The sequence below is a fragment of the Caloenas nicobarica genome, chromosome 26 (genome assembly GCF_036013445.1).
Source record: "Caloenas nicobarica isolate bCalNic1 chromosome 26, bCalNic1.hap1, whole genome shotgun sequence".
Classification (NCBI taxonomy): domain Eukaryota; kingdom Metazoa; phylum Chordata; class Aves; order Columbiformes; family Columbidae; genus Caloenas; species Caloenas nicobarica.
In genome coordinates, this window is record NC_088270.1 from 4541060 (window position 1) to 4568095 (window position 27036).

The following is a 27036-nucleotide window of genomic DNA, read 5'->3' on the forward strand; positions in this document are numbered from 1 at the left end:
CAAGACACCTACTGCCGCACAAATGACAAGGAACAGACAAACCTGCCAGGCTAAAACACATAGAAATGGGGAAAACAGGAAAACACGGCACCTGGCGAGGGGGACTCCTCCCAAAAACCAGCACCTCTGCACACATCCTCCCCAAGTGGGGATGTACAGACCGATGGAAATTAAGTTCAACGCTAAATTTCTTCTTTTGCTGGCACAGGCGTTGCCAAATCAGAGGTGCCATCGGCGCTTTCCCAGCCTCCGGCACTTGGCTCGACAGATTTCAGCAGTCACCTCTAATAGGAACAAATTGCATTTCCCAGCCTCTCCTCCCCGGCAAACGCAAGCAGAGAGGAGTAAAAATATTCAGCAAAAGGAAAAAAAACCAAAACAAACCAGACAACTAAGCTGAAATGGGGAGTAAATATCCTGTTTTCTTTCAGGGTTACCCCAGGAAGCACGGGGATGGGCTCCGGGGGAGCGATGGGCATCCAGCCTCAATTTGGCCACCCCCGTACCCAGTCATTGGACATTTTGCCAGTACTGGCTCTGGCATCACTGGTGAATGAGTTACCTCTATGCTTCAGATCCTAAAAGTCCCATTAATGAGGTTTAAAAAAAAAAAAAAATAAAAGACACTGTGCAGAACATCTTGTCCTGCCCAGCAGCCACCACTGGGACTGGCTGGCACGGCCGGCGCCGTGTTCCTCAGCCCAAGGGACAAATTTAGCCGTACCCATCTCATCCCTTCTGACTCATGCTTTCCTGGGAAGAACAGAAGCAAAGCAAAATGCTTTCACATGAGTAACCGGAGAGCAGCATCTAGAGGGACTTCAGAGAAGGGCTTCTGCATGGTGATGCTTTTTCTTTAAGCGACTGCACCAGAGATGAGGCAATGTGACGTCTCTGTCCCATGTCACGCCCCACGTGCGTGGGTCACGCAGAGGAGAGGACCTGTCCCTCCTGCTTCTCAGCATTGCAGCCCTGAGGTGAGTCATATACGATGAACAAAGCAAAAAAAAAAAAAAAAAAAAAGGTGGGGAATAATAATAATAATAAAAAACCACCACCATCTGATTGTGTGCAGCAGGGATGCAGCGCAGGTCACACACAGGGATGCTGTGCCTGTCTGTTCCTAAATCCCCGGCTCCGGCTGCTCCCAGCCCAGCTTTACCCATCCCAATCCATCCCCTCCACCGCGGCTCTGAACGCTCACCCCTACAGACAAACATACCCCCTACATGCAAATCTACTGGACTTCTGCATACCTATCTATCCTTGTCCTACGCTTCCCTATGTATTTATTATATCTCATATTTACAGTGCGTTTTACTCCGGTTCCTTGAAAAGATTTCCTTCCGTAAAAAGCAGTGGCTCTGCCAGCCTGGGGCCACAGCGAGCCCACGCGGGACACACAGAAATCCCTCAAGGCGGCCGGTCCAGCCTCGCCAGAAACACCCCCAGCCAAGAACTACAGCTGAAACCAGCCCAAAACTCCAGAGAAATCCCACATCTACATCACTGCCTGCAGCAGGAGGAGAAAGCAAAATGCCAAGCAGATTTTGTCCTAATGCAAGCTGTGAGATACCAGCAGCGATAAGTCTCAAATGCCTGTGTCGTGCCCAGATGCCATGAGACGTGACTGAGCACAAACCCTGAGCCCTCAACAGCCCTGGAGGTAGGTACAGCAAAGTTGTTACTCCCTTTATATTTATCTAACCAAACGCCAGCACCTCCAGCCTTCCCCCAAAGCGGGGGGCACTGAACCAGCTAAAAAGGGAGACGAACATCAGATCAAAAGCCTGGAGCCCACCAGCAACCAAAAACCAGCCCCCAAGTCAGGGCTGACAGACCCTCCAGCTCCCCCCATCCTACAAACCTCCAAGTGCCCGCGGATGCAGTTAACGGCAGGCACCAAAACGGGGCCCCGCAAACAAGCCCCAAACGCTCCTTTCTCTCCCCACTTACTAACCTGCGTTTTCTTTCACGTCAACATTGCTAAACCAAGCTTCTGTGGGTTTGCACGGTAAAATCACCTTAAAAATACGTGGCCGATTTCTCAGCGGGTCCCGCTGGAAAAGCGGGCAAAGCCTTGTCCCTGCCCCACCGCCTGCCACGGGTGTGACAGGGAGGGTGCGAGGGGCACCCCCCAGCACCCCCTCTTCCCAAGGGGTCTCGGCGACACTCCCGTACCTACCTCTCCACGTCATTCCCCCAGCTCAGAGCTGCCGAATCCTGCAAACCCCACGGCGGTGCAAAAACGGCGCTGGAGCATCCCCACCTCGCAGCAAGGACCTCCCAAAGCCGGGCTGGCTCCTGCTGCGGAGCCCAGGGACAAATATTCTTGTGATTCGGAGGTGTTTTTTTCACCGTGGCCCAGGATTTTCCAAGGGACCTAATTGAACGCACCGTGCTTGCACCGTGCAAGGAGGAATCGTACGCTTAGTGGTGAAGCAAGAGCCTTCTACCTCAGACAAGCTTACAAAATAAGAGAGTTTGGCCCAGGAAGATAAAAAATCAAGATATATTTTGCAGCATGAAAGGAAAAAAAAAAAAAAAAAAAATGGAGCAGCAGCAGCAGCTGTGTTTGCAAACCACCAAAGCGAAACGGAGTTCGAACAGGGATGAAATGGGGGAAGCGTTTGGCATCGTCTGACACAGCTTCGATGTCCCAGGTCCGCGGGAGGAGAGAAGGAGCGAGAAGGGCATGGAAACCAGAGGGCTGGGAGAAGCGAGGAGGTTGCCAAAGCAAGAGGTGAGCCCGTCTGCCAAAGCGCAGCGCGAGTCTATCGGAAGGTAACTCGGTCTAGCAGGGAAAGGAGTTAAGGACGGTTTTTTAGGGAAGAGCCGCTTCCACGAGGCGCCCGGGCGGGACTCCCCACTCCAGCAGCGTGGCAGGTACACGGCTGAAAGAGAGAGGGCTGCAGCTCCAGCCTCTAAAGGTCGAGGACCATGAAAAGCAGGGGGGGCCCAGCGGCTCAAAACACCTGCAAAAGGAAAACAACTCTCAAAAGACTGACCCCAGCAAGCCGGCGCGCTCCGTCAAACCTTCCCTGCGCTCCAAAGTCCTCTAGAGCTCCTTCAGACGGGACGGGGGCACAGTCCCGAGGTAGCGACCTCAGGAGCCTGAAGACATGGCCTTGCCCGTACGAACAGACATCGTAAATAGCTTGGAAAGCACTCAAATGAAAAAGCAAGCCCCAGTTTGAGAGGTTGAGGCAACGAGAGCGAAAAGAAGAGCAAGTCAACCGTGGCACGGCCAGCGCGAAGCCTCCACGCCTCCCCCCAGCCGGGGCGTCCCCTGTCCCCAATTGTCACCTGTCCATCGGGAGCATCCCGGCCCGTCACTGCATCGCTCACCGTACCACGCCGGCTCGCCGCACCGCTGAAGTTACCGGCGAGCTGAAGTTAACCAGGCAGAGGTTTGGTTTTATTTTTCCCCCCGCTGCCAAGCGGGCAAATGGCATTAAATCAATTCAGATCCGAGCGGATTCTAGGGAGAGTCCCTAAAACACACTCAAATAAAATAAATTTGCAGTCATACTGTTAGCGACGTTGAATTCTCACTCTGATAGTTGAGGGTCTTACATTAGGTCACTCATCACGTACTTGATATAAAGCCCTGGTGCAAGGCTGGAAAGAGAGGGGTGTTTCTATGAGACCCTCTCTCCTTCGTCAGACAAACCTACTCACGGTTTGAAGACCATCTACACAAAGTTGTTAAAGCTCAGAAATATCTCGTTATCGATTTAGCAGATTCATTGTCAAGTGGTTCAAACCTACGTCAGGGCTTCGAGGTTGGAAAAGACACGGTGCTCTGCTTTCCGTGGCTGCGGGTTTCCGAGCATCCTGCTGGGAAATGAAGCACAGCCTCCAAAACCAGATATTTCGAGGCAGAACGATAAACAGGCTCCAACCTAAAAGCTCCCAGGGAGCGTGGCGTGCTTGGAGTGCCGTATCCCGACTGCCTGGCCGAAAGCATCACGTCTTTCTCCAAACATCTAAGCCCCTCGAGGTTCAACCAGCAGCAAGAGCAATAACCAAGGCAAAGTAGAATTAAAGGCGAGATTGCGGAGAATCTCTTGGCAATTCTACCTGGGAATAAACAAATGTTTTGTATGCAAATGGAGAGCCTGGGGCAAAAAACATGCCTGCAGGCTCTTTGATTCTCCTGACACTTCTTCTACAGCTTGAATCCACTCAAAGCAAGAATATCCGCATGAAACAGTTGGTATTTTATTCCCAGGCAGGCTGGAGGGTTTAGCACTTTACCGCAGAGGAAGAAGTGTGCAAACCTGGATGTAGCGGCTGATTTTACCACTTCAAAAAAACCCCAAACAAACCTGTAAATATTTTAAAGGTAGGGATCACTTGGTGTTAGCACTCGGCATTTACAGAGCACTTGCAGTTTGCAGGCGACCAAGTGCTTGTCCAAAGTGCTCAACTATGACTTATCCCCATTTTACAGATGGGAGAACTGAGGCACAGAGAGGTCGAGTGACTTGCCCAAGGCCACGCAGTCAGAGAGTGGAGGCGGAGCAGGAAAGCGAGCCCGGCTGTTCTCAGGGCGGGCTACACCTTTCGTGCTAAAAAAAAAAAATATAAAGGCCTATGCAATCCAGAAAACCACCGGCCAACAAACCTACCCTAAGTATTTTGAGGAGGAAATACATTCTGGTGAAGAGTTAGAACAGCATTACCGAGAAGGGAACAGCGGGTCTCCTCGGATGGGGCAAAGGGAAGGGACGCGACCCTGGCGGGTGTCACAGCCAACACAGGCAGGCTGGAGCAGGAGAAAGAAGGGGAAAAACAGCGAAACCAGCAGCAACGCATTTTAAGCTGACGCGAAACGCTGGACCTAGCTTTGCACCGTCATTCCGAGGAGCCATCCGTCTCCATCCCGCAGAGCTGGGGGTTTTTCCAGCCGCGCTCACCAGAGCTCAGCATCTGCCGACGGAGGCTTTTGGGACCAAACCCCCTTCTCTCGCACGCCTGCGGGGACACCTCCCCATTTTGCAGTTATAAATCAAGATTACAAATGTTACCGTAGTCAGAAATCACACTACACGGCACTGAAGAACGTTTGCCAGCGATACACACAGCATCAGGAAGAATTAACCAAAACCACCCCCGTCAGAGCTGACACGCACCGTACTTTGGGGGAAAACACCCTTGGATGAAAACAGTCCCATACCTGCGCACCCACAGTGTTGAGTACATGTTAACAAGGTTCAAATGCATTTGCACAGACAAATGGTGATTTCTCACATCTTGGACAGATTCGAAGGCTTGGGGTCTTTCTGGTTTTCCCTTTCAGAGCTAGGTAAGGAAAGATGTCACGGATGGTTTTGTTGCTGTTATCTTCACATAAAAGGAGGCTGGGAAGGGGGAGGCAGGGAGATTTTCACAATTACAGCTTTCCTGGGATTATTTGGTCATGTTTTTATCGTAATCAGATTCATGGGATTACCAGCTCTCGTCTGGGTTCTTAGTTTCTTGTCAATTAATTAGACCCCGTGTCATTTAATTTCTTCCGGCGATTGAGGGCCAGCTGCTCGATTCCACACTTTCTCCCTAAACGCGCGCTGCAGAAGCAGACGTCAAAAGCTCCGTCTATGCCTTTTAACCCTAAAGATCTTTTCCCAAACCGAGGTGCAACGCGCCCCACTCCCCCCCACCCCACCGCAGCCATCCGGGGTGGGGGGAGAAGCGGATCCGAGGAGCCCCCACGCCCCGAGCATCCTCCCCGTCCGCCCAACTTGCCCCAGGGTCCCCCCCAAGCTCATCCCCACCACGAACCCCGCGGCACAGCGTAGGGGTGTCCCCCCATCTCTCCATCCCCGCCATGGCGCAACGTCAGCTCCCTCCACCCCCTGTTTAACCTTCTGGGGCCGAGGTTTAAAGCAAAGTGGCGTGGCCGGCGGTGTCCTCGTGGTCCACGCTGTTGAGGATGGCTGTCTGGTCCTCGGGGAGCTGGCGGTGGCAGAGGTCGTCCTTGAGCGCCGAGAGGCGGGCGAAGGGATCCTGACGAGGGTGTCTCTTCTTCTTGCGGAGGCAGACAGCTTCGTCAGGCCACAGTACCTGAGAGCTGGGAAGGTGCTGAACCTGGGAGGCAGAGCCGTCTGCGGAGGGGAGAGAAGGTGGATGGGACCGGAGCCGGCAGCTGTGGGCAGCAGGCACAGCTCTTTGCGCGCCCTAAGCGGGAGGTTATGGCAACCTGGCCCCAAACCCGGCTGCTTGGCAAGGAGGGAGCACGTTGGGGAAAATTATATTAATGCTCAAAAATAAAATCCAAATCAAAAATCACTCGAGATTGGAGACACGTGGAAGGGGAACTGGGTTTGGAGGCAGGGGGAGAGCAGGGGAGGGACAGCGTGTGGGTGAGCAGCCTAAGGAGCCACCGCTTTTTGGGGCAGGGGTGAAGGCAGCATCCAGGCAGCGGCTTGGAGACTGCCCCTGGGGGATGCTGTTGGAGACCGCAGGGTCCTTGCACTCACTGGATTGTTTTCTGGATTTCGAGGAGCCCTTGGATGACTTTTTGGGCTTCTTTATCCGCTGGTATTTCAGAGCTTCGAGCCTCTCAGGTGCAGCAGCGTCCCCGGACGGAGATGGACGTTTTCTAGGAAGGAAAAGCAGACAGGCACTGTCAGCGGCTCTCGGCCACGCTCGCAGCCTCCGGATGTCCCCGCCGGGGGATCGGTCGACCCCAGCCAGCTCTGCCGTGGAAAAAAGAAAAGGTGAGAACCCCAGGCCGAGGGAGCGGGGCCAGCCAGATGTGCCGGAGCGAGGCGCCCGAGCGTGTCCCCTGCTGTCCCCTCATATCTCTTCTGCATCGCCAAGTGGTGCCGCGAGCCCGGCCGGTCCCACCGGCACCATCCAACGCCTGAGAGAGCTGCCGGCACCCCAGCTCACCTGCCTGCCATGCCCAGCACCACTAAACGGAAAAAAAAAAATAATAATAAAATAAAAAAAGGACGGGGCAGATCCTATGTCCGATAAGGCATTTCTGGGGAAGCGGTGGGAAACCCCTTGGGACAGAGAGAGAGGAGGAGACAGGCAGACGCGGCACGGCAGCACCAGGACGGGCACCACGAGCCACCCAGGGCAGACAACAGCGGGGAGGGTCCGGCCCCACTCCCATGGCCAAAAAAAACCAACCAGGGGCCACACGACAGACAGGGACACAGAGGGCACACGCCGACACAGCTGGGAGCGGTACCTCGTTCCCAGGTCCCTGCTATGAGCGACAGAGACGCAACAGCACGGGAGTATCTACTCCTTAATGCTCGGAGGCTGGGAGCTGGGGTTTCTTGCCCTGCGGGACAGGACATTGAAGTGACAACACCGACAAGGTCTTATAGCCAGGGACAAGGAGGGGATTTGCAATGGGGTGTTTCCTGCAGGAGAGACAGCAGTTTTAACAGATAGTTTTCCAGCCTTAGCCCCTGAATAACTCTTCTACAGGAACCAGCTCAATGTTAAGTCATCTCCCCTTTGCAAAAAGTTTGTTGGTGTTTGTTTTTTGTTTTTTTTTTTTTTACTTTCTTCACTGTACCTGCCTTTCCCATCCAAGGACCGGACAGCATGACTGCTGTGGAGAGCAGGGCAGTAGGGAAAAACCTCCTTAGGAGAGCATCGGTCCAACTCTCATCTATAACACATCACAGCATCCCCCCCTCTTGCTGCTTTCCCTTTTGTTTCCCCCTCTCCATTTTGCTTCCATGTCCCTCCAAGGTGCACCAACACCTAATGCCATAAAAGGAGTAGCCTGAGCAAAGACAGCAGATGCCACAGGTAACAACCTGGGATCAGCCTGAATCACCACAGAGATTGTGACACGAGGTGCCCAGAGATGACGGGGGAAGTGTCCATAAAGCACCTTTCATTGCAATAAAGCCAAAGCTCAAAGCCAGGCTCCGGAGAGCAAAGCCTGGAGATTTAAACCAGCGTGCCTCTAACAAGCCTGTCCTACCCTTCAAAGGAGGAGAAGACATTCTTCTGCTCTCACAACTCAGTCACTGGAGGTCAGCGACCAAACCTTTTCAAAACAGCCACGCAGAGGACAGTGCTGATGGCAACTCCTGCATCTTCAGGTGTCCGTGATCGGGGCAGGGAACAGCAAAACCCTGGCTTGGGTGGGCAGGTAGAAGAGTCACCTCGGCTGACTGCAAGGAGGCAGCATCGGTGCATTCAGACTCCTGCTTTGTCACCAAAAAGACATGGACGAACTCATCCGTCTCGTTCCTGCTCTATCAGTAAGGTGGGACTCATCCGGCGTTGCAGAAACACTGGTTTTTGCAAGGCCCCAGCACACCTGGGCTGCGGTACAAGAGCACGTCCACCCACGTGAGTCTGGAGCTCCTCATCTCCCTCGGGCTCCACGTCTGACATCCCCAGCGGCTGACGAGCAGCGATACTTCAGCTGGAGTGGCACAGGCAAATAGTTCCCAAGAGATGTTTTTTCCCCTCGGGGAGCAGAAGTTGTTGTTTTTGGCAATGTGTGCGATCGCAAAGCATCTCAGTTCTGCTAGCAGCGTCGGAGAGCGTCAAGAGAAGTGCAGTGTGAATTGATGAGGCAGCTGGGACACAGCAGATGCAACAGAAACCCAAATGCTGGGTATTGAAAAGCCCCTTTTCATGTTTCCCATCGCAACAGAGACATCAAGGCACGGATGCTCCTGGAGAGCCTCGGTTCCAGCTCTTGGCAGAGCAGCACATCAGCTGAAGATGAAGCAACTCATCAGACAAGCTGGTGATCCTGCTGGCTGATCCAAAAGAGAGCTTTCCCTCATTGGAAAGACGAGGTTTACGAGCCCATACAGTTGCGGTGCTCAAACGTCTTCTTCCCAAGAGAGGTGCTGCCAGCAGTGTCTCCAAGCTTGGTTTGGTCACTACCTGCTGAGCTGCGCCCCTGGCACACGCTTTTCCCATTTATATCCCCCATTCGATGATTCTATGAGCTCGGCGATCCCGTCACCGTCCCACCCATCAGCATCTGCCTTCCACCGCCTGTTCCCACCACCCAGACAACTTTGCTAATGTTATTGAAGCTCAACTTGTACAAGGCTTTTGCTCTTTCCGCTCTTTTTTTCCTTCTAAGAAGATGCTGCTGTGGCACATTGACAAAATTAGACAGATTTACGCAAGGGATTATGAGGAAATTGCCTGAAGCTCATTTCCACTAGCTCTCCGTAATTGGACTTGTATTTATATACACAAATACAAACAGCGAGTGCACTGAACCCACGTGTTGCTATAAATACTGTCTGACCTCTGGCAAGGAAGAGATACAGAGGAGGACGAAATGATGCTACTCACCAGCCAAATTTTATCTGCTCTACCCACCCTTTATTTCTTCAAAGGATTCCGATTCTTTCAAATTAGTTCTCATTTTAAGCTCAGCCAAAAGCCTCTTCCTGCCCGCAGAGTTAACATTTTGGGCAGCTGCCCATGAACAGGAGGTATCTTGAACACCAACAGATGAGAGGTTCAGAGAGGAGGGTGAACTTCTGGAGTCTTCAGTGTGGAGCCAATCACAGGAGCTTCAAGAAGCACATGTGAATTCCTGATGCGAGCCTCTGGAGATGCCAAACACCCGGAGCAGCAGTTTTCCTCGAATACTCAAAGGACAACCCTTCTGAATGAGCAAGGGTCTGAAGTGCACAGACAGAGAGGCACTGGAGAGGCCACAAAGATACCGAGGGACCCCTAAGAGCCCCAGGACAGAGGATGTAGCTAGGGGAGAAGAGCCATCCAACCCAACACACATCTCAGCTGCTCTTCTTCAAGCATCTTTCCACATCTGAAGCAAAGATGTAAGGGAGAAGGCCCATGAAAGCATCACTAAGCTCTTTCCACCCAAAAGGAGGAACCCCATGCAAAATAAGGCTCCAGGAGATTCAAGGGCGCAATATATGTATTTTGTTTTGTGGAGGTCTCAAGAGACATTCCCTGTCTCCTCCTCTCCTTGAGACAGTGACATCCAGGAATGGTTTGGACATATCAGAGCATCCACTTGGACCAGAGCCCGCCATGTCTCAGCCACCATGTCCTTCAAGCCTTCATCCTCCTCAGACGAAGAGCTCAGTTCTCCTGCATGAGGCTTCATCTCAAGTGCGATCCCACGAGATGTCCTGCCGGTTGGAATTCCCCCTCTGACTCCATCCCAAGATGCCATCGTGCATCGTTTGAGATCCTCCATCACGAGAGGTGCTATAGAAACACGGCGCTGACGGCCCCTCGCCCCAGAGCTGCTGCTGCCAAGGCACCGCAATGAGGGAGGAAGGGGCTGGTCACAGCGGGGAGCACACCGGAGAAAGGGGGGGTCCCTTCTCCAGGTCTGCAGGCACCACAACTCACCTACACGAGGGACTTCACCATGCTGAGGGAAGGGGAACGAGGAGGAGAGAGGGCGAGGGAAAAGGGGCCGGACTGGAGAGGAAGAGGGGGATACAGTCAACAGGGAAGGGAGGGAGAGAGGAAGATAAATGAAAAACAAGAGTGAGAAAAATATATAAGTAAATTAAAGAGACTGAAAAGAAAAAAAGAAATCATAATAATTAAGAAAGAAAAGAAAAACGCACTCAGACAAGCGGACTCACAACTTCTCCAAGCGGGAGGAGGCATGAAACACATGCAGAGGATCAGCACATGGACAGTCTTTAAAGGGGAACCTGTTTTCTTTCAAGCGGGAGCGAGAGGTGCTCATCCTCCCGCATGCCCAGCACCCACGTCCCTTTGTCACTCGCTACGGCCAAGCCCCCGAGCTCCCGGCACCGGGACAGGCTGCGGTGACGAGGGGCGCGGGGGCTCGGTGCCTCGTCTGTGGTTTTTGGGTTTCCCTCTGCAGGGAGAAGACAGCCTCCTCTTCCCCATTAGAATAATAGAATTTGGTTGGAAAAGACCCTGAAGATCATCAAGTCCAACCGTTAACCCAGCACTGCCAGGAGATGCGTCACCGCGCGCCGCATCCGAAGAGAGGAAGATGGGAAAACCACTCGTGCCGACTCAATAACGGCATTATTTATCTCTGCCAGTCAGTAAAAACTACCCAAACTTCACCCAGCAAAAGCCACTGTGCCACAGCCACCACCGAGCCCGCAAAATGCCTCTCCCTCTCCTCCTCTCAGCTTTTATTACTGCAGTACAGAAATCTGGCTGGTCTGGTATAAAAATCCCTGCGCTCCGCATGCACTGACAATTTTATGACCCCAAATCATCAAGAAATTACTTGGCTGGGCTCTTTACAGGATTCCTTGCTTATTAAATAGAGATTTATTCTCCTGGCTTCCCCCTTTTTAGGGATAATGGCTCTGGAGTCGCTCTGGTAACTCCAGTCCTCAGCAGCATCTCGGAGCAGGACACGGGGCTGCTCCTCAGCAGATGTCCTGCTGGGTGATGTGACCCTGCTCCTGAAACCCCATCAACCCACAGCGCCCGTCGCCAGGGACAGGAGCCACACCGAACTCGGACGTGAGCCTGGACTCACCTCTGCTGCGCCAAAGCCACGTTCACTCATGTCCCTAATGCTGCCAGGGCAGGGAAACACCACGGAAAAAGAACAGAGGAAACAGCCGCGTCCTCGCCAAGGGCTTCCCCGTTGCTCAACAAGTCTGGCACAGTCCAGATCTCACCAAGCTTTGCTCTTCATGGGACACCCTGCTCTGGGATCAGCTGGGGAAAACATTAGAAGAAGGTGGTCAAGTGCTTCAGAGATTTGAAGGCTGCAAGGCTCAAATGGGCTCAGGCTGTTAGGAGAGCACTGGCCAGGACCTTGACTCTTCCCATCCAAGGCAGCAAAACTTACGTTTTTTGGAAGACCTGTCCTAAGAAAGCTTGGGCATGGCCAGGCCATGGAAACAGTCCAACCTGCAATCCCACCTCTCCTCTCCTTCCATAATCAGCCTGGTGACGGCCAAATGGCTCAGCATTCCCGCTCCTGGGCATCAGGAATTACTATTATCTCATCTGGCTTTAGCAGTTTCAGTGACATTCTCTGCTTGTAAGGTCTGAAAACCATCTCCCAATCACTCCATCCCAGTTCCAGGGATGTCCACGGGCACCTAAGAAACCAGCCCCACGAAGGTGGCCCGAGAGGTATTTTCTTAGGAGAGCCTTTCTTGCTTAGGGCTGTTTAATTACAGCTGGGGCAGAGGAAGTCTTAAAGCTTTCTAAAAGGAGTATTTTGGAGAAGAGGGGGTTTTAATGTGACTATGAGAATAACAAAACACCTCACCAGCAGTCTGAAACTGTAGTTACGCTGCTGCCAACCGTCTTGAAAAAAAGACTTCTCCTATTTTCTGTGACTGAGAAGACTTGGGAAGAAAAAAAACAGATCCAGGTACTGATGGGAACAAAATTTCCCATTTCCTAGACTGGAAGTGGAGTCTGATTTTGGAGCCCGATTCTCAGAGCTCTGTCTGCAGCTGGTTGCTGCAGAGGTGGCTGTTTTAATAGGCTGCAGGGGGTGGCCAGGAGCTCCTCTTGGTTTTCACCAACCCCACCTCCACAGGCACCTTCCTAACACCTCACGACCCTCATGCCGGGGCCGAGGGTGCCACGTGTCGCCGTCCTCCAAGGAACGGCGGCCACGGGGAGACGGCACCTTGGCGCATCCCAAAGCCCAACACCAAGACACGGTGGCCACCCCTGGGCTCTCCAGCCTCGCCGCCCCCCCGAAGGCCGGGGAGCAGCAGCGTGCTGCTGGGAGGGGAAACCCAAAAGCCACAGAGACTCTGCGTCCAGAGGTGTTTCCTAGAGTTTTCCGATTCCTTATTCCCCTTTAAAGGAAGAGATGGTATTGGAAAAGCCCCTTCCGTGTCCCCTCTCATGCCCCGCTCCCGGCCACCCTCCACAGCACCCACACCATCCTTTCGGACATGGATCACCCTTACCTATTGAGCTGAGGAGAAGCTTGTCTCGACAACACTGCCCAGATAGCTGAGATTAATCAAAAACAAAGCAGTTATCAACACCCGCAAGGAGCCGAGCTCCGCAACACATCAGCACGTCAACAACTCCAAAGGAAAAAGGAGGGAAAGAAACCAAACTGAAACACAAACCAAACGAGGCTGGAGAAGAAAGGGGGAAAGAAACAGAAGAGAAAGGAAAAAAGAAGAAAAGAAAACAATAATCAACAAAGCGAATGGATACACTGCGTAAAAGCACGGACAACAGTGCTGCTCTAACACGGATCTCTCCTGGAGCTGGGTCTCCTTGGGGTGCCCTGGCAAGGAGACATGGACCTACATCTACGTGCTTAATTGCATCGCTCCGTAGCTGTGTTTTCCAGAGGCACCAAGAAGTTGTCTCAGGCTCGTTCAGCTCCTCTCCCTCCCCATCCTCTGCCCTGAGCCCTCCTGCCTTCCCCCTGCGCACCCCAGCCGTGCCGGAGGGGTTATCTAAGGCCATAACGCTTCCAGGTACCAGAGGGTGGGAGTGAAATGCGGAGGGCGCTGCGGGGTGAAACGCCGCCTCCCCCCTCCCCAAAACACACGTCTCTTCTCCGAACGCCTCCAACGACACCGGCTCCGGGGGCTGGGCGCCCCGGCCCCACCGAGTCCTCTCTGCCACAAGCCAGAGGGGGCTTTGACCCCGCCAGACAACAAGCCAAAATGAAGCGAGACGAAAAGATGGGACGAAAGCACGGCTACGGGGTCTAAGGTGCTGCGAAAGACGGAGGGAAAGAGGAGAAATACAGAGAGAAAGAGAGAGAGAGAGAGAGACGCTTTTTGCCTGGAGCAACCCTGGTACCTGGAAAACCAGCCGCTACTGTCTAGTGCAGCCACATCCCTCTTTAGGGCAGGATCTGAGTGTGCCGGCAGCCTCCCGATCTCCGCTGGGGTTACTTTATTTTTTATTTTTTTTCCTCCTCTCCTGACATGCTGCTGGTGTGGCTAAGTGCTTGATCTCTCCCTGCCCGCGTCCTGGGGCTGCAGCATCCCTTTTGCAGGTGGGGCGGCGACCGTGATAGCTGTGTCTGTTCATGCATTAAAGCTCTCTAGACTCCGCGGGAAGGAAGAGGAGGAAGAAGAGGCGCAGCGGCCCTAACGTTCGAAGAAAGCCAAGAGCCAGTAGCTAGAAGAAGGAAACAACCGCCAGTGACACCAGGACACTTACCTACACGAGCCAGGAGCCAGGTTTTTGCGCGCCTGGCAGACGGCCCGTAACCGAAGTCACGGTGCCCCCGGGCTCCCCAGGGGAGGAGGCAAGCACGGTGCCGGCACCGGGAAGCTCGCCTGCCTAAAACCCGGCTCCTCCGGGCAGCGGCCATGCAACCCGCGGCACCGGCCTCTTCCTAGCAAAGCCCGCGGGGTCGCCGTCTCCAAAAGGGATGCTGCAGCGCGCCCAGAGAGACCCTACGAGTTGGGATGGCGATGGCGGGGAGGGAGTCGGAGGGAGCGGGTGAGGCGGGGCGAGGGAAGCCGGGAAGGGGCCGGGGATGGGGGCGCATCACGGGGGTCACACACTTACCCCGTGGCGGCTACCGTGGTGGATGTCGGCTCCGGTTGGAGAATCTCCTCGCCGGCCCTCCTGGGAGAGGGGATGTCTCCGAAAACATCCATGGTGTCCACGGGCAGGGAGGAGCCCTGGGAGCCGGAGTAGCCGGTGGCCAAGGGGGTGAAGGCGGTGGCAGGTCGGTAGCTGGGGCTGTCCCCCCGGCTGCTGGGCGCGGGGGATCCCGTCGATGGCGTGGACTTGCGGGAGAAGCTGACGGCGGCGGGGGGCTGCAGGGTGATCTCCGACACCTCCGTCTGCTGGATGAGGCCCGGCCGGGGCCGGGCACGGGCGGTCAGCTCCGGGGAGCTGTTGCGGGAGCTGAGGGGGCTTTGGGTCAGAGGAGAAAGCCTCGAAGGTTGTAGCACCACCTGATGTAAACTGGGCTCAGCCCTCCTGACCTGCCGAGGACTGGGCCGAGGTCGGGGTTGGGGCTCGTACCACCTGGTGTCCAGGCTGAATGTGCTTGTGCCGCTGGGGCCGACGGGCTCGGACGGTTCGTGGTAAGGCAACACGGGTATGCCCATACCTTGGCTGGTATGTCTTAGCTGCCCTTGACATCCCATGGGTTGCATAGGTTTGTCCTGCCACTTGGTGGTGGTGGCCACCGGGGCTTGTCCCCTGCCGGGCGACTTGCCGGTCCAGCTCTTTGGTGCCTCCAAGGGCAGGATGCCCGGGTAGGACGCGGGGACCACCTGGAGGGAGGAAGGAGGTGGCCCCCGAGGAAGGCAGCCGCTGGGCTGGGTGCCCTCGCCCGCCTCGCAGGGCTGGAGCTGGTGGGGGAACGGCGCGGGGGCCGGCTCCAGGCTGCCGAAGGGGAACTCGGCCCTGCCCCATGGCTCGGGGGACCGGCCCCCCGTGGGGGTCTGCGCCAGGGGCAGCGTGCTGTTGGAGGCGTTCTCCCCGTTCTCCTCGGGGATGGTGGGGTGTCCGAAGGGCCCCTCGGCGGGCAACGGCGGGGAGGACATGACCGAGCTCAGCGGGCTGACTTCTGGCATGTAGAAGGGCGGCGGGTCCACCTCCCCGGGGCTGCTGCTGCTGAGGTAACCGTAAAACTGGTGGTGGAAAGCCCGGGGGGCCGGCGGGCGGGCCTGGCCGGTGGCCTGCAGGGCGCCGGGACCCTCCAGCGCCCGGTGGAACCGGGGGCTGTATGCTGGTGGCTGAAGGTAGGACTCCTGGCTGGAGGAGAGAGGGGTGAGCTGGGCTTTCAGAGCCGTGACGGAGGCGGGGACGATGGGGTCGTCGTTCTCCTCGTCCGACTGCCGGAACTCGGGGTACATGTCCGTCTCCTCCACGAAGGGGAAGCCCTCGATCCGCCGCGTCTTCAGGGAGGGCTCCATCTCCGCCGGGTCCATGACGAAGCGGCCGTCCGGCCCGCGGCTGATGAGCTCGATGGGGGTGGTGGCCTCGGCTTCGGCCTCCGCCTTGGAGACGCTGTACTTCTTGCTGCTGATGGCTCGCTTGGTCTTCTTGTAAAGGGAGAGCTCCTTCTCCTTGGTGGGGCTCAGCATCCGCTTGGCTTGCGGGCCCTGGTCGTCCGAGGACTCCGAGGGGGGACGGAGCGTGCGGATGCTCTCGGGACTCACCTTGCCGGAAGACAACCTGGACCACAGAGGAGAAAAACCGAGAGGGGTCGGTCACCTGGAGGGGGAAGGAGAGGTCTTCTTGCCCACCGGACACATCTGGAAAACAAAGTGCTACCAGCTTGCAAAAGAAGAAACCCTAGGAGAAATCTGGGGGGGTAAGCAGGGCCAGAGGGCCAGCAGCAGCGCACATCACCCCCACTCCTCGGGAGCGGAGCTCAGCACGCTCGGCAGCCCCTCCACAGCAGGCAGCTCATACCAATGCCTTGCAAGAAGCTCCACGGCCCCAGCAGGATGAAAGACAAGATCCAGAGCCCGCTTCCAAATCCTTCTGAAGTTTCCTGAGCCATCCGCACCCAGGAAAGCAACTGAGAGGAAGGACATCAGGCCAATGTCCCCTCCCGTGGAACACAGCATCTCACTTGGAGATGCTGACAGACCATGGCAGACCAACTTTTTCCTCCCGTTCTCAACACTCAAACTTCAGGCCAAGAGCCTCAAAAGGCAGCAAGCATCAGATTAGTTTGCTCATCCCTATCTGGAAAACCTCGGACAAACAACATTGAAAGGCAAATGGTAGCAGAACCAACAGAGACGGTGCAGGCACCATTATTTCAGCACAGTGGATGAAACAAAAAGAGCAAGATTAAGATCAACCAGCACCGGGACATTTTGCAACAGTCCAGGAGCCAAAGCATGAGGCATCCACATCTCAGACTCCCGAGCTAGCACTGGGGAGATGCTCCCACTGTTTAGCAGCTAGACATGCTTTTGATGGGCTGCATAAGCACCACAATCCACCAACTTCAGACACATGTGGAAAGAGGCTTCCAGTAGCGCACTCTTCATGGGAAGAGAAACGATATACGTGTAACGTTGCCTGAATTTCCCAAGAGAAAACAGAGCCAACAGAGAATGACTCAAAAACTACACCAAGCTTGCTGCACTCATCCCTGCTGCTTTCTGCTCCAAAGCCCATTTGTCTCTTGTGAACCGTTGTGCTCCCACAAGGTCAGGGAACACCAAAAACCACTCGTCAGAAGCAACCAAACAAGGTCAGACATTTCCATTTGAGCCCTGCAACAGCTGTGGGAAGGAGACAGCACCTTGAGGACCCACAGCCTTGTGCCGCATCTAAGACAAGATACTTACGGGGACTCCAAACTCTTCCTGCAGTGGGTTATCGAGAGAGGAGGGTCTGGAAGAGAATAAAAAGGGGAAAGAAGAGAGAACGCTAAGGAGGCGCAACAATGACAACAAGAAGACAAACTCAACACCAAGACAACAAAAGACACTCAACAAGAGGCCAAGGTTTCATTGCTCCAGCGCTTTAATGGTTGCTGACAACAAACAGCTCCCGACACCGGGTCCTGCCCGTCCTGTCACCGCAGTCCTGCAGGCTAGAGGAGGAGGAGCCCGATTTCCCTGCTGGCTCCCCAAACACCGTTTTCCCTGCCAGCCACTCCTGCAAGGTGGTGGCAGCCCCAGTTTTCAGGAAGAGGAGCAGCAGGGACTCCTTTGCTGTTGGACACCACCTGCTCCAGGTGGGATGGAGCTGAAAAGCCCAGCTCTGGGGAGCAATTCCCGCATCTCTGACCCAGAGGATGCCCCAAGCCCTAAGCCCCCGGCTCTAGGAGTCATCACCACGCGAGAGCGCTCCCTCGGAAATCCCCAGCTAGTTTCTCTGTCGCCTCGTCACCCACCCTGCCTCTCCCGCTCCCGACCACAGATGCTTTCAGGCACAGCCAGGGGATGAAGTCAGGGCTTCACCTGAGGACACGCACGGACGGAAGAAGAGACAGACAGGGACAAGGTTACCACCACGACACAAACAGGGAGGAGGAACAAGGAGGAAGGAAGCACGCCGGGGACGGGCTCACCTTTCTTGCGCTTGAGCTTGCGTTTGCGTTGCTTGTTGACGAAGCAGGCGGCAAGTGTGCTGAAGAGGATGGCGGCAGCCAGGAAGCAGATGGTGGCAACGATGCCAGCCAGCACCGGGCGGGCTAGACCTTCGTCCGTCAGGTCAGGCTGAGGGAATACGTCTGGGGGGAATAAAAACCAGCCATCAGGTGTTATGCACACATCCCCGGTCTGCCGCCTTCCCCGCGGACCTAACCCAGCGTGAAGGGCAAAGCTCATCCTTGGTACGGGGAATGATAGTCTCAAAAAACAGCCCCTGCTTCCAACCAACATGGGGAGAGCAGTCAGCGCTGCTGCAGGCCAGTGCCGAGGGATTCACCCACCTTACACCATATAAACCTTTTTGTGGACCCGCAGGGAAGAAGCCTCCATGCCACACAAATACACGTTTATGTACAAGTGCACACAACTGCACCAAACCTGCAGCTACAACCTGCTGCAGCTCAGGCTGTAGCAGCACAAGGTGTTTTCTCCTTTCTCAACATTCTTCAGGTCTTTAACTGAAAACCGGCCTCCAAACCTTCATCACACCCCTTCGCTAACCACGAGCACACCCGAAGCGCCAGCAGAGCTTCAACTGCGGCCATTTGCAGATGCAAACTCTGCACACAGCAGCTCTCCTGCCGTGCGCGCACACGCAGGGTCAAGCACACGTTCTCCTGCTGGAAGCATCGTCCTTCAGCCCGGCCGAGCGGCCGCCGGGGGCCGGGGCACACGCACACCCTGCGGGAGCTGCCAAACCTCATCAGAAAAACCTTGCAAGAGGAGCAAGGGCAGGCGAGCGGCAGCTTGCAGCAGGCAGCTCCCCGCACGGTGCCAGCACCACTTGGGGGCAGAGACAGACCGTGCAGAGAGCTGGGTGGCTCCTCGGCTTTTCCAGAGCCATAAAAACGGAGTTTGCCGCATCCCCCTCTCCTCCTGCCGCCCTTGCCTTCCCCATCGCAATCACACATCCTCATCTGTCCCTTGCTCAAGGAGCATCCTCCAAGTTGCACCGAGGCGCAGGGTACCCGCGCACGCTGCAGCGTGTTGCAGTCTCCTGTTGCAAAGCTTTTTTTTTTTCCCCTCTCCTCCGACTCTGCACTGCAGTGCTACGCTTCTCTCTCCGCACTTTTCATTCCCATTTCCAGGCTGCGCAGAGCTTTGTTCTCCGGGTACCCTGCAGGGCTGAGACGCGCTGCCCCTCTGCACCGGTGGACGCCTGACAACGCTGTGCTCCACGGGAAGGACTAAATGGGGCGGCTCGTCCTCACCCGCTCTGAGTGCCCCTGGTCTGTTCGCACGGGGCCAGCAGCGTGCCCAGGACACCGATCTTAAACGTGTCCCCCAGTCCAGCTCACAGCCCGAGCATCTCAGGCAAAAGCACAAAACCAGCCATTGCTGTCGTAAATAAGTACCGATGCACGACCTGAGCACTAGAAGCAAAGATGCTCCCACAGCTGGAGGTAGAAGAAGGCACGAGAAGGCATGAGTCACCCCTTACCTGTACTGGACACGCCAGCAACGTTGCTGGGTTCGCTGATGAGATCCTGCATGACCGCCAGGACCCGGAACTCGTACCAGGTGTCCTGCAACACCAAGCACACCCATCAGGTCCCCACCACAGCCTCCAACCTTGCCCAGCTCCTTGAAGACCCCAGTAGAGGGATCGAGCCACCCTAAAAGCTTTCCCAGAGCTGCAGTAGATGGTGTGACACCAGAGATACAGTGTGGGCAGCCCCTGCTTACCTGGGACAAGTCCTTGGCAAAAAACTCGCTCTCGGTCCCCGGGATGCCGTCATCCAAGATCTCCCACCTCTCCGCAACGCGGAACTCCATGATGTAGCGGTCGATGGGGAAGGTGTGGTTAGCGGGAGGAAGCCACGACAAGAGGACGCCTTGCTGTGTCCGGTTGGCTGTTAGGCACCTCGGTGGGGTAACCAACACCAGAGGCTCTGGAGTTGTTACAGGGAATGCTGGGGACAGAGCAGATGGGACAGGGACACCTCTGAGATGGGGTGAGGGGAAGCGCAGAGGATGCTCCTCTGTGCGCGTCCCATTGGCAGCCGATGGACCACAATGGCAGTTCCCGCTTTCTGCAAGTTTAGGGCACATCTCTGCTATGTTCTTTCTTAGTTCAGACACACAAGAGTGGCAGATAGGACACAAGGACCAAGGCAAAGGGACATTCCACCCTGGTGACCTCTTAAACCCCTTTCCCCTCCTCCCTTGTGCCCATGGAGGACCTACCTAGAGTGTTCACAGTGACCACCTCACTGAAGGAGCTGGTGCCCAGCTTGTTTTGAGCCAAGACACTGAACTGGTATGCAGTCTCTGGTTCCAAGGTATCCACCAGTAGCCAACTGGAACCAGCTGGCACAGGGAGAGACAGCCAGTCGTGGGGGCCAAACTGGGCTCGCTTCACCCTGCCGAGAGAAAAGGGAGCATCCTCAGGGACGGTGTCTTCGACAGGGAGGACAAAGAGGCAGCGTTAACTTCTCGAGCGAAAATGGAGCTTTCCTGAGCGATGGCTTGGTTTGACAGCAGCGATGGGTATGGATCTGGAGCCACCACAGCTCCAGAGCTGGCTCGGCGACGGCGCACACGAGGATGCCAAGGCACAGGGCACCATCCCCTCGTGCCACACCAGCATCCCCCAGCTCGTGGGGACATGGTCACCAGCCCTCCCCTCTGCAGCCTCTGAGCAGCCCCAGTGGAGCCCCCAGCCCCACTCTGAGGTTATCTCCATCAGATCCCACGGGCTAAAGGGGAAGCTGGTGCATTTTCACTCCGGCGAGCACTGCAAAGGGGACGGCTGGAGCAGGAGATGGGCCCTGTTCCCATTTATACCTCAACAGCTCCTGAGCCAGAGCCAAGTTTTCCCTCAGCCGCAGCTCTATGCATGCAATTCCGCAAGAGACGTTTAAATAAATCACCATTTTTGCCATATTTGCACGAGTCGGGGGCTGCCAGCACCGCCCAGGGCATAACGTAGAGAAGCCCCATGGTGAAAGAGCCCCATGTCCCAACACAGCATCACTGCGCTGCAACGATATTGCAAGTATTGGTTCCCGCGTTAGAGAGACGCTCCAGGGAGTCCCAGCCCTCGGCTGCACAATTCGATGGTGTCCACAGAGGATTTGGGAAGGCCTGTTCTGCATAGATCAGCAGGCACATCTATAGCCACCAGCACCCAGCCAGGTAAATCCACCGAGGGGCGAGTAAGAGATGGAGCAAAGACGAATAACGTCACTGCGAAGGGAGCAAAAGGTGAGGCGGGAGAAGCGGTAGCAAGCTATAGAAAGAAGCACTTTGGTGGAGAGCCATGCATGTGCAGCGTGCCTCCACCAAACCGGCAGGAAAACCTCCGCACCACCGCGGCCCCGGCTGGGACCACGGCTGCCAGGATCCCCCATGGCACGGACGGCAGCAGAGGGGGTTTCCCTGCGGCATTTCACCCCATCGCCTTCGCGCCCTCGCTCCCCGGTGCTGCCGCGGGCCGGCAAGCAACGGCGAGGGGTGAGGATGGGTAAATGCCAGCCCTGGGTGATGGAGAGCCCTGGGGATGCTGCGGTGGCCCTGGGGAGCAGGGCTGGCATTTCCAGCACCAACAACCACAGAAGCAAGAAGAGAATGTGGCCTCCCAGGTCCCTACAGTACACTGTGAATTCCCTAAAGCAAGCCTGGTGCAAACACCTTTCCCGAGGACGTTTTCATCAGAGCGAGGTCTGCACCACTCGCTGCCTCGTTTTTCTCCTCTGCTCACTTCATTTCTTCTTCTTTCTGTCTCCTGACTGCCCAGTCCCACCCCACAAGTGACAGCCATAAATCATTATGGGCAGCATCTACCCTATCTCCACTCTATCAGCAGTCTCCTTCGGGGCAAATTAAGGCAAGGAAAGAAAGGGAGAGCAAGAAGAAAGGCTGAGGAATGCCAGCCCCAGAACTGGGAAGGCACCATTCCCTCCACATTTGCAAGGATGGCTTTTCAGAAGAGGAAGACCCCACTGCGGGCAGGAGGGATGCACCCACTGGTTTTGGGTACCGGGTAGCGCTGGCTGGCACGAGAGCAATGGGAGCAAAGCCCGGCGAGGCTCAGACCTGGCCGGCATCTCACAGCAGCTGGTCATGAACTCAGCTGAGATTTAATCACCTCCAGGGAGCCACAGAGCAAGGAGAGATCATTTCTGCTTAGTCACAGCTCTTCCAGGACGCAATCTATAAAGGTTGCATTTTCCATCCTCTCCCCGGCTGTTAAGCTTCATAAACAGTTTATCTTGAAATTAGATGCTAGGGGCAAAGTTACAGGAACGCAAAGCGTCTCCCTTGCGCCGTAAGCTGAATAAAACCCGCTGGGGTAGACAGAGCTCCTGGCTAGCGCAGAAGGGAGAGGAAACACGGGAACTGCACGATCCCACCACCACCCCCCATCTCTCCAAGGCACCGAACAGGAGCTCAGCCCTCCCCACCCTCCCTTGAAGCTCGGGTCGGCTAGGAAGGAAAAGAAGCAGAGAGCAAAGCATGCCAGGATGACTCACAGAGGGCCGTACCAAACTGAGAAAGTCTGCTCGTATCCACCGTCGTAGCCGGGCTCCCAGGAGACGTTGGCTGAGGTCATGGCGGCCACGACGTGCACGCTGGTCGGGGCATGAGGGCTTGTGCCTGTCGAGAGAGAAGGGAGGGTTGAAGGGGCGCAAAACCACATGTTATCTGGCAAAGGACATACTCCCAGCCATGATTCAAGGGGACTCCTCTTGCACCAAGCAAAAGCCACCTGGAATTTCTGCTAGAAATAGCAGCAGGACAGCTGTGCCCACAGGTGGCCGCAATAAGAACAGAAAAAAAAGCAGTGATAAATAAGATTTAAAGAGACACAGTTCTTTACAGGAAGCATCCCCATCTCCTGCCTTACTGACACGCTACCTTGGGGACCCGTCCCCAACCCTGCCCGTACCTACGACGGTGAGGTGGGTGCTGGCAGTAATGCTTGCGACGACGTTGGTGGCGACGCACTCCCACTCGCCGTGGTCGTCCTTGCCGAGGGCGCGGATCTGCAGGGTGCCGCCGGGCAGCGTGTTGTGCTTGCTCCTGCTGGGCTTCCCTACCTTGGGCAAGGAGCCGGGTGAAGGGAGAGAAAAAAACAAAACAAAACACGACTCAGAAGGGGGTTGCAGGGCAGGGCGAGGCGGCAGCGGGGACACTAAGCTACCTGCGCGGCCCAGGGGACACCGCCGGCCACCGGGAAGGGATCTGGTCTCTCCGGTCGCGGCAAGGCAGCCGGTTCCCCCGTTTTCGAGAGGACCTGGCGGGGCAACGCGAGAGGCATGCGTCAGGGAGGCTGATGCTCGGCACTCGCGCACAAGCGGAAAACCCCACGGCGCTCGCGCGGACGCCGAGCCCTGCGCCGGGGCTCAACCTCCAGCATCCAAAGCTGAAACCGCTGCCAGGAAGGTGCACCGGCCGCCCCCGGCAAACACCCTCCCGGGGTGAGGAAGGCACCGCCTGCCCCAGGAGATGCCCAAAATGCCAGCGAGGGCCCCATGGGGACACAGGAGGATGGCGTGCGCAGAGGTGTCCAGGAGCTCTCCAGCCGAGCGGAAAGATGGATCTTGTAACAACTCATGTCTATGCCCATCAGCTGAGCAAATCCCACGTTGTCTTGAGTCCTCTTGAGCTGTTCTTCACACCTCTACCGATCAACACCAGGACCCAGAGCTTGATGTCAGGCAAGATGAGCAGAGGGGTGGACACGCATGGGGAATTCAGGGGTCTTTGGGAGTCCTTCAAGGGACTGGTCAGTGCTGGTGGGGTGATGGGGAGTGAGGGAGCTTATTTCTGGCACCTGTAAACTCAGCACAGGCCAAGCCAGCCCCAACTGGATTTGGGAAGGAACCATGACATGAAGGGGAGGGCCAAAGCTAAAATAAGATGGAGAAAAAGACTAAAGGGCCAAAGAGTTTTAAGTAGGTCACTTGCAATCTGTGCAAGTCATGGTCCTCGTCGTGCTGGTAAAAGGAACTCAAAGAGATCCAGCACCTCGCACTGCAAGGGCTGAGGATGGTGCCCGCTGGGTGACTTGTGGACCTTGCTGACTCTCAGGAGCCCTAAGAAGGGACGGGAGGCTTGGAGAGAAGATCTTGATGGCGACAAAGAGGCCAGAAGGTGCCCTGCACGGTGGTTTTCCTCTGGGAGCAGTGAAGGTGGGAAGCAAAGGACTGGCTGGAAAGCCCTAGTTGCTCCCAGGCTGTGCTACCACATTGGATCCTACCCTGCCCTACAGAAAGGGACACCTTGAAATCATTATGTCCAGTCCAGCATCACTAAAACAGCTTCTTCTCAGGGTTTTCAAAGTCACGGGGCAGCAAAGCAGCCGCCAACCAGTCCAGCCCCTTGCGAAAACACAGCCAAGGGACCTCCGGACACGCTCCGGTGACATGGGAGGTCCGTGCCACAAGAACGGCATCGCCGGGGCTGCCGTGTCCTGCCAGTGACCGCCTTGCGAGGAGGAGGGTGTCCTGGGGTACGCACCGGCGAGGAAGAGGAGGGGGCCGGGGCGGGGGCAGCGCTCAGCTTTGCAGATGCTGCCGTGACGGTTTCACGGGGTTACGGCACTCGGTGGCCACAAGCCGGGCTTTTCCCCCACCCACCTGCGGGACAGGACGGCAGTGGCTCAGCCCAAAGCGAAGCAGCTGTACCTGCAGTTTTGTTCTTACCGGGACAGAGTGTGGCTTCTCTGTCTGCAATATTCACCAAAAGCCAAAGGCACTGCAGATTTGTCTGGCAGGCCGGGTACCTTTCTCCAGGCGATGATGGGAAAGGGGTCTCCGGCAGCAGCGCAAGGAATCAACAGCTCCCTCCCTGCCTCCTGTCTGTACTCCCAGCCTGGTAGCACCGTGAAATAGGGGGGGTCCTGCAGCCAAGGGAAAAGGCAACGAGTGTCACCTCCCACCACCAAAACCAGCCCTTTTCCAAAACAAATGAATCACCAGTTTGGGTAAGGTGGAGGCATCGCAAAGCTGCGGCGGAGAGCGTGCGCTACAGCACACCAAATTACACACCCCGAGGGAAGCTTTCTCCAAAGAGCCGCTGCACTTGAGCACTTTAAGTTTTAAGGAGGTAAACAGGAAAAAAAAAAAAAATTACAAAAAACACCCACATCACATCAGACATCAACCTGATTCCATTGACTCCGCAGCCGCCTTGGCGGATGTGTGTGTCTGCGAGGCACAAAGCGTTATCACGTGAAGCACGGTGAATCACCGCCGCTCACAAGCACGGGAGGTTTTGTTCGGGGAAGGCAGAGGCAGCAGTTCCCACCCCAGCCCTGACGGGAACCCAGCGCGCCCGGGGCTCCGCACGCAGCAAGAGCACACGGAGCGTCCCCAGAGCTCAAATCATCCATTTAACTAAAATCCTCCATGAACTCAAGCCCAGGTCAGCAGGGCTAAGTGTTCTGCTGGCAAGAAGGCCGTCCCAGGGGCACATTTCCTCCAACTACTCTGGTCCAGCACAACCAAAGCAGAGTAAAACTTGAATTTCTGCACAGAATTACCAACCAAATAAGTGGCATGGAAAAAAAAGCAACAGCTCATCATCCCTGCAGCGCCCTGCACAACCCTGGGAGCATTTTAAGCACAGGAGGACGCAGCCCACAGCAGATCTGCAGAGCAAGGATTTAACAGGCAAGTTACCTTCAGTACCAGTCGGGCAGGGGGAGACTGGCCCATCGTACCCAGGGCGTTATAAGGCACACAGGTGTAAGTGCCGAGAGCATCTTCAGTTGCCTCCTCTATCCGGATCGACCCGTCTTCCAGCAGGTTCCAGCCAGAATACTGCAACGGTGAGAAAGAGAGAGCTGATTTACCCTGCACGGCTCATCGTTTTCCCTTCAGCCAAGCCCAGGGCGGCTGTCACATCCCCAGGAGACGCTCGGTTCCATTCCCAGCATCCAAGGCATCTCCTCAGCTGCAGAGAAACGTGGGCAAGATCAGCCCATCCAAGCGCAGCCCTCCAGGAAGGGCTGCCCCGCTCTGTGCGCACTCGAAGACACGTGGGTTTATCTCGCTGCTGCTGCCCTACACACAGCCAGGCTTCTTCAGGCAGCCCAAAAGATTTAACATCGCAATCTATCACATCCTAAGTAAAACTCCTTTTATCCTGGTGGCACCAAGGAGACAACTCCACCCGAGAAGCTGAGGACACCGAGGACCAGGAACCCACAGCAGCAACAGGTTTAAACCGAATTAAAACCTCGGATCATTAATATTTAAGCAAAGAATTATAAATACCAAGCATCTTCTTTAAATATTTTATGGCTAGTATGTTTGCTCAGACTACCAAACCGTGATTATAGGAAGACAGAGACTTGTTAAAAGGGTCTTTTAACCATCAGCGGCCCTTGGGGAAATAAAAGGCCATCAGGTCACTTTGGTGGGCAGCAGCCATTGGGTCTGGGGGACGGACAGCACGTCTACAGGTGCCCCGGGCTCCACGCGAGAACCCGAATTAACTCTGCCCACAGCTGACAAGGAAAAGCAGCATCATCCCACCCACGGGGCTGCTCCTTCCCACCGGGTGCCCGTGATGCTTGCGGGCACTTGCAGGGGACATGACGGTCCCCAAACCCAACCCGTGCACCCTCTCCGGGGCTTCGTTACCTTCTCAATTCGCAGGGGACGTCCGTCTTTGTTCCACTTGACCAGCGTGACCGGCGGCTCTGCCTCGACCGGGCAGCGGATGTATCCGTGGATCCCGATGGGAACGTAGATGACGGGGGGCATGTTCACCACGCGGGCAGGATCTGGGGGAGCGGCAGCACCGCGTTAGCAAGGGGTAAGAGCCCATCTCTCCCTCACCGCCTGGCTTCAGAGCATCTCCATCGCTTTTATCATTAATTCCAAACGCAAATACCACCTTGGCTCCCACAGGCTGTTATCTCCAGGCTTGCTACGGCACAAATCTGCCGTAATACCTGGCATTTCTGGGAGGCTTTACTCACGCCCAAAGTGTTCCTACCTGGGGCTCATTAAAAATTGCATTTAAGAAGAACACATTAGATATGCCCACTCCA

The 27036-nt window shown here is 55.7% G+C and overlaps 1 protein-coding gene across 1 annotated transcript in view; it reads right to left on the reverse strand.

Moving 5' to 3' along the window:
* Positions 1-5886: 5886 nt before the first annotated feature.
* IGSF9B (immunoglobulin superfamily member 9B) overlaps positions 5887-27036 on the reverse strand; it is a 35331-nt gene continuing 14181 nt past the window's right edge. The window contains exons 8-20 of the mRNA XM_065652151.1: positions 26624-26766; positions 25658-25798; positions 24760-24876; positions 22921-23071; positions 22517-22628; positions 20217-20392; positions 19716-19942; positions 19471-19555; positions 17948-18109; positions 17220-17265; positions 14461-16086; positions 6486-6607; positions 5887-6110 (exon numbers count right to left, since the gene is read on the reverse strand). Coding sequence (XP_065508223.1) covers positions 5887-6110; positions 6486-6607; positions 14461-16086; positions 17220-17265; positions 17948-18109; positions 19471-19555; positions 19716-19942; positions 20217-20392; positions 22517-22628; positions 22921-23071; positions 24760-24876; positions 25658-25798; positions 26624-26766 — 3332 coding nt within the window. The remainder of the gene's footprint in view (positions 6111-6485; positions 6608-14460; positions 16087-17219; positions 17266-17947; positions 18110-19470; positions 19556-19715; positions 19943-20216; positions 20393-22516; positions 22629-22920; positions 23072-24759; positions 24877-25657; positions 25799-26623; positions 26767-27036) is intronic.